Raw genomic sequence first — 7331 nt, forward strand, 5'->3', positions numbered from 1 at the left:
ACAAAAAAAAAATCAACATTTTAAATCCACTTTATTAGGGATTTAAGTGTTGCACTTAATAGATCACTGTGTGGAATGGATCAGAGAATAAAATTGTGCCTAAAAACTCCTGTATTTGAACCATTTATCGAAACAAAGTATTTTAGGTACCATTTACACTTCAAAAATGTTGTTGAATGTTACTAAGAATAACTTAAAATCGAATAAAGCTGTGTAATCATTAAACTATAGAGTTTTAGAAAATATCATATTTTCTCCGTCATTAGATTTCAACATTGGTAGATATTTACAAATGTTAAAAACTGCTTTTGCTGTGTTTTCTATTCTGTTTTATTTCTTTGTTGTTGTTTTGGTTTCTGCAGCTGTCTATTCCTTTTTGTATTTGTGTTTACTATCATTATTTTATTTGGTATTATTTTATATTTATTTTCCTCTTTAATATTTTTATTTTATGTTTTTTTACATAGTTTCTTTTGCAGCTTTCAGTTTGGAAGTGTATAGGTTAAGGACAGTATATGTATACAGAATCTTTATTTGAAAGACTAAATAAAAATGTATTTTCTCTTCAAGAACAGGATCTTAGTTTCACCCTGGGCGTTGAAACTGTGGCATCTGAGCCGCCATTTTGGCTCACATTACAGCACCTAGTGCCGTTGCGTTTGCTTGCTTATTAGATAGATTTGGTAAGTAGGAGTTGGCATCAGAAAATTGTTCAAATTATAAGTAAAATAGCTCCTATTAAGCTTTACGATGTGCTGATTTCATTTTAAAATCGTTTAACTCTGTAGCTCCATTATATTAAACTACGAAACGGCTAATTGAAATGAAGGCGGCGCAGACATTGGAGATTACTTAGGGTCAGTGAAGGCAGCACCACCATCACTGGCCACTGGGAGTAAAACATGGCGTCTGTTTTGGTCCGAAGGTTAGCGGCTCTGTCCGGGACTGCTGCGGTGGGAGCGGGGGCTTACGGAGCTCACGGTAAGAAAATACCACTTAGATGTTTTATAAAGTGATTTTATTTAATGTTACATTTACAAAAAGCAAAGGGCTGTCATTTTAATGCTAGCCATTCCAGTCTCCGACCGCAAAACAGACTATTATATATTTTCCTTCTTTTTTACATGCTCTGATTATTGGAATTTAAAAATCTTTACTCCTGTCAATGTATGTTAGGACTATACGCTCTTCGGCTTCTTGAAAATGTACCAATCAGTGGATTATTCGTGTAAATGACATTATTTTGTAATCAAGGTGATCCGCCTCCATAGTAGTAATAGTTCAACTAAAAGTGATTCCTGATGTCATTTCAGGCTTCAAAAACAAAGACCCGGATGACTACAGAATAATGGTATGCATTTACTGTGTTGCATACTTTTTATTATTATTAATACAAATTTTTGTCTTGACGTGTATGAGATCATCTGATCTCTTTTCATCACCGTTTTAAATGTTGTTTTTATTTCTCAGCTCTATGAAACTGCCAACAAATACCACTTCTACCACAGCCTGGCCCTGCTGGGTGCTGCACACTGTGGGAAACCTCTTTTGGTGAGTACAGAGTATGGATGGCGATATAAACTTAAAGTTTTATCACAATATTTGGGAGAATGTATTCCTTTACCCATTACCTTACATGAAAATGGTCTCAAAACGACAATATTATCGTTCAATAACTTCTGAAAACGGGTCTATTTTTCAGGCTGGTACCATCCTCCTGGCGGGGATGGGCATGTTCTGCGGCCCGCTGTACCACCAGGCTCTGACCGGAGACCCCAGCCTGGGCAAAGTGGCTCCCGTGGGCGGCGTGGCCATGATGGCCGGCTGGCTGGCCATGATCCTCTGAATTGTCTCGGACCTGGACCGCAGAGTTCTGATGTCACCCGTCCAACGGCCGCCTGCTCGGCAGGAGATAATGTTGTAAAAAGGATTATCACTTCTCAGCTGCTGCTCAGACTCCAACGGCTGCTCTCAGACTGTTTTGCGAAACTTTAGAGAATGAATGAAGCGTGTTTGAAACGGGTCACTTCTGATGAGCTCAGCATAAATTACACATGCTGTGATGTGTTTTTCTGTACCGAGGTCGGCATTATGTTTAAGAAAAATGATCTTTTTGCTTGTCTTGGCCAAAGAAAAAGAGTTTAAGAATCATGAAATATTATGATGATGATCATGATGATGTGTTAAAATCACTTGAAATAAATTCTCAGAAAATTATTCTGCCTAAATTTGTTCTTTTGGAATTATTTTTTAGTCTTTTAATTTTCATTTTAGTCTTAAAACAACAAGTATCTGCACATACGTTTCCTTTTTTGTCAGATGACATATTTTACAATATGAAATCAAATGTTATGATTAGTTATTGAGGAATTGCACTGCAAAAACACAACATTTTACCAAGTATTTGTGGTCTAGTTTCTAGTGCAAATATCTTAGTCTTATTTCAAGTGTACTAACTTACAAGTAACTTTTCAGCAAGAAATAGGAGCTTGTTTTATGTCAATAATTTATTATTATTAATGAAAATGTTATAAGTACAATAATCTGCCAGTGGAACAAGACATTTTCCCATATTGCAAGTTAATGTTTTGTTCAACACTGAAAAAAGAGAATGGAGCTTGAGATTAAAAATTAAGTTTGGCAAATTTAATTTATTTACGTTTGTTTAACAGGACAGCTTTATAAACATATTTACTTGGATAAACTTGATTTCTTGTAACACATTAACTCAGTTTTTTAAGTTGAATCTCCTGTTTTCTTTTTTCAGCGTACTGTAATGTTATTTAACTATTTAACTTTCGATTTTAAGGAATTATTGATGTAAAATAAGCTCTTATTTCTTGCTGAAACCTTACTTGTAAGCTAGTTTTGTCTTATTTCAAGTGAGCTAAGATATTTCCTCTAGAATCTAGACCAAAAATACTTGGTAAGACTTTTTGTTCTTTTGTTGCGTAATTAGTCTTTTTAAAAGCTATTTACAAAATGCTCTTTAAAATCTTTTACATTTTACTTGAATTTAATATGTTGTGCAAATTAATACAGAAAATAAATACATGTACATGCCGGTGTAAATTTAACAAGTCATCTGCGTTTGCTGCACTTATAAGTTTTATGTGTTGCGTTCAGGAAATGGTGTGTTTTTGAGTTCTGCTCCGTACTTTTGATCCACTTAGTGTGGCAGCACAAAAAGAGGTTCATTACCGGTGTCGTCCTCTCAGCAGCGGAGAAAGAGAAATCTGATGAAGTGCTAATTTCCACCCTGACTGCCGACATGTGAATGGGAGAACATTTGGAAAACGGCTGAAAACGGCTGAAAGCGTCAAGGTTCTGCTCACAGAAAGAGGAGGAACAGACGCAGAAATGATTCCCGATGAGTTCTTCATCACGACATATGAGCTCCTCATTACTAAGCAGCTACTGGGAAAAGTTCTGTACGGAAGGAGATTAGGGCCACTGGAGAAAAACAGAATTCTGACTTTAATCTCAGTATTTGGACTTTAATCTCAACTCTTTATTTCAGAATTTTGACTTTTTTCTCTCAGAATTTTGACTTTTTTTCTCAGAAGATTAAAGTCTGAATTTTGAGGAAAAACAAGTCAGTATTTCCCGGTGTTTTACTGAGCTGTGCCACAGTGAAACACAATCACATGGAGCTGACTCACTACTTTTCAATTTATGAGACATTCGACTTAACGTTACAAGATGGCCTTGTGCTGTCAGGTGAATATTTAAAGCTCCCTCATCAAAATTTCAGCTTCTCTTTTCTTTTTTTTTTTTTTTTTTATAAAAAAAACAAGATTCAAGCAATGAATTATAGACCAGCCTCACAGAGCAGTGTTGTTTTGGGGGGGATTTAACATTCATTACCTGGCTCACACAGTCCTCAGACAGACCAGTGTGTTTGCACATGGAAGAGAAGCAGAAATGAAAAATAGAAGAAGGTAAAGACAGAGCTCTGTTTTGGAACCAAACATCTATGGCAGCTTAATTCAGAAGAAAGCAAATCCTTTCATCGCCTCAATGAAATGTTCTTGTTCCCACTTTATACTGTGGCTCTGCGGCGCTTACAAGACAAAACATTTGAATTACTAATAGGAAATCTGACTTCTCAGGAGGGATGTTTTATTGAAGGCTCTGCTTGAGTAAATCCCCATGCTGCGTTTATTTCACCCAATATTGTTCAGAGAGGAAAGCTGAATCTCCTCATTACCGCATTCGGAGGAGAATATTTGGCTTTCTGCTCCAAACCACACAAATATGATTTAGAAACGGGCCTCGCGTGTTTGGACAATAAAATCGACTCAGATAAGCTCGGTTCATTCTCTGGAAATCTAATAAAACCGGTTTAATCAAATTCTCTGACAACTACAGTAACCGTCCTGCACAAGTTTGCTCCTGATTGCTTCTTTGCAGTGTCTGTGGAGCGAGACTGTACGTCTGAGTTCATTTGTAATTACATTTTATTGCAATGACGTTTTTCAATCAATTTGTTCAGTCCTTCCTCCAGATAACTACAACAGTTTTCAGGGGGGGAAAAAATCATCCTAAAGTCACATTTTGGGTCTTAAACTGCTGGTAGAAAACTGAAAAAAATCATCATTTTAGATTTTTTTTAGGTTTTTTTTTTTTTTTTTTTTACTGCATCATGATTCAATTAACTGAATGTCATACAGCTCTGTTAAATCAATTATATCACCAAAATTTTAATCACTCAGTTGAATATAATACAAAATATTGCTTCCTTATAAACAGACTGATATATTTCAGACATTAAATTATATTATTTCTCAGACAAAACCCCAAAATTTAGGCTCTCAGAATGCTTGGGTATTAGATCAAATCAATAAAGATGATTTTCAATATGGAAATTTGCTCCTATACTGAAAATATGTTCATGTGCTGCTCAGTACTTGGTTGGGGCTCCTTTTGCATAAATTACCGCATCAATGCAACATGGAACCGAGTGTCCAAAGTATTTGCAGATTTCAGGTCTTTGTAATGCTGGTATTTGCATGTCAAACTAACCTAGCTGTCCACACTTAAAAAACAGCAAAGCTGGGTGGCAACTTTGATCTGGTTGAGGTCAAAATACTGTGATGTAGCACGTACTGTTGATACATGGTGGGTGTCAGTATGATTAACATTAGCACTGTAGCGTCTTTAGACTTCTGCTAAACATTTTGCTGGTATAATGTTTTAGCATTAGCAGAACTAACGCTTAGTGCTGTTGAGTTAGCCACTAACATTTTAGCTAGCAGTTCCCACCACTGCAAAAACAGAGCAAAGTAGTTACACCTAGTTTTAAAGCTACTTTTATGTCACGGTATAAAACAATAAAATACTTATAGACTTTTTACTTTCCTGTTTATTCTTTAAGAGATAAACCTCTCTGCAGAGGCTTCCCTAAAGGCAAATTGAATGAATCGCCCTCCACCTCTGTCTGTGACCAGAAATAACACAAACACTGATACTAACAGCATATAATGTTAATTATACCCAAGGAGACTTCCTCTCCCTCTTTTTCTCCACAGGAATATATTATTACTCAGACTGAAAATGTTTCCCCTTTTAACTCCCTTTCCCTTCTTTTCCATCCGATGGACTTAAATTGCATCAGCTTCATCTGTGGGAAGAAAACAGCTCCTCGTTCCATTGATTTCTCAGTCTGGGTCTGTTTTGGTAGAAATAAAGAGTAAATCTGTGTGAGAGTAAAGTAATGGTGAGCTTATGGGAGCTGATGGCCTGGCTCTGGACGGATGTGTATACTCCATCAAAGGAGCTGAATGAAACTCTTTACCCTGGACGCCTGACTGGATTAAATTCCTCCGTCTCATTCACAGGGATCGGGCGGCACCAACACCTTCCCTCAGACGCACCCAAGCAATACTTTACACCGCACGCTTCACAATACACACCGAAGAAACGCCAAATCCTCTCTGAGAGGCTTCAATCAGCCTGTAATGTCTGTTTCCGGAACCATCACTGACCTTTCAAAGCCACTGATATGGTGGTCAGCGGTATCAAAGCCTATCTCCTCCCTTCAATGGACACCACCTCTTTTTGTTTTGTTTCTTTATACTCAGTCATCTCACTTCGGTCGGGAGCGCCGAACGAATGCAACATTAGATGGGCTAAAAGGACGACACCACCGGGAGCCGCCATTGTTACCGTATCATAGTAACCGCTAACGGCTGTCAGCAGCAGCCAATCTCACGGAGAAATGTAATGTGCAGACGGAGATGTAATGGCTGCGGTTACGTTGGGGAAAATGACATAAATGACATAAAATATGTTTTTTGCCTCGTTTAGCTTTCGGCACATTTGAATCGCTAACTCCATCAACCGTCGCCTCACGCGCACGCCTACCATACGGGAAGAACCCCGTCTCCATAGCAACGTAAACAACATGTCTAAACTAGATTCAAAAATATTTGTACTAAACCTAAAGGGGAAATAAATATCGTAACTTATATTAAATAATTTTCTTCTTCTGAAAAACTAGATTCTGTCCAAACATTTTGTCAAGAGGGCCAAAATCATCAAGCTAAAAGTTATTTGGGGCCACAAAAGTCATTTCTTTTTAAATAAATAAATAAAATTGTTGCTTTCTTGTTTTTATCTGCTCAATAATAAACTAAACATGCAAAATTGTTTTAAACCAAACAAAATAGTCAGGTTTTCGTAATGAATTGGAGATCTGAAACACATAACATGGCTGGAATGATTGTAATTATGACTTTATAGTTGAGATGAATGTAGAAACCAGGTTCATAAATGAGGATTACTTTGTGCATTGACATTTTTTTTAATTTATTTTAAGATTTGATTTGTGAAAATGCCATCCAGATAAAATGTTGCTGAAATGCACCTGTGATAGTGAGTTAAATTTATTGTAGTTAGGGGTCACTCAAAATCAATCTGAGGGCCACAAATGGCCCCTAAGCTGCATTTTGGACATCCCTGCCTTATACAAACTTCCAGAAAACTGCACAACTGCTGAAACACTGAGTTTCTTTAAATCAAGGCTACAAAACTCACTTGAATCTATTGCCTTTGATTAACAACAACTGGAACAGTAACATATATTTGATAGTTATTATTATTTATGATTTTGATGATGGAATTTTACAAAATGTAATGTCTGTTGCTTGTTTCATAGTTGGCTAAAAAAAATTTAATTATTGTGGATTTTTTTAAATAAACCACAAATTACACATACAAGCTCAAATATATATACTCAGAAACATTTTTCTGGTTTCTTTGTTTTATTCTTTTGTTTCGTTTAAAGGATATCACACAATATTTTTTCCCTTTAATCCTATATCCCTATT

At 36.4% G+C, this 7331-nt stretch overlaps 1 protein-coding gene across 2 annotated transcripts; it reads left to right on the forward strand.

Annotated features, from left to right (window-relative positions):
* The first annotated feature begins 846 nt into the window (after positions 1-846).
* On the forward strand, positions 847-2217 carry tmem256 (transmembrane protein 256). Of its 2 annotated transcripts, XR_015766194.1 has the most exons (5): positions 847-981; positions 1314-1351; positions 1471-1551; positions 1703-1935; positions 2057-2217. XR_015766194.1 is itself a non-coding variant. In XM_015005259.2 (4 exons), the coding sequence occupies exons 1-4, from the start codon at positions 903-905 to the stop codon at positions 1844-1846; spliced, it is 342 nt and encodes a 113-aa protein (XP_014860745.1). In that variant the 5' UTR covers positions 847-902; the 3' UTR covers positions 1847-2217. The 2 variants fall into 2 exon arrangements, 1 of the variants encoding a protein (XP_014860745.1); XM_015005259.2 differs by having other exon boundaries at positions 1703-2217.
* Positions 2218-7331: the final 5114 nt, after the last annotated feature.

This window comes from Poecilia mexicana, unplaced genomic scaffold (genome assembly GCF_051168715.1).
Source record: "Poecilia mexicana isolate PSO_F unplaced genomic scaffold, ASM5116871v1 scaffold_18, whole genome shotgun sequence".
Classification (NCBI taxonomy): domain Eukaryota; kingdom Metazoa; phylum Chordata; class Actinopteri; order Cyprinodontiformes; family Poeciliidae; genus Poecilia; species Poecilia mexicana.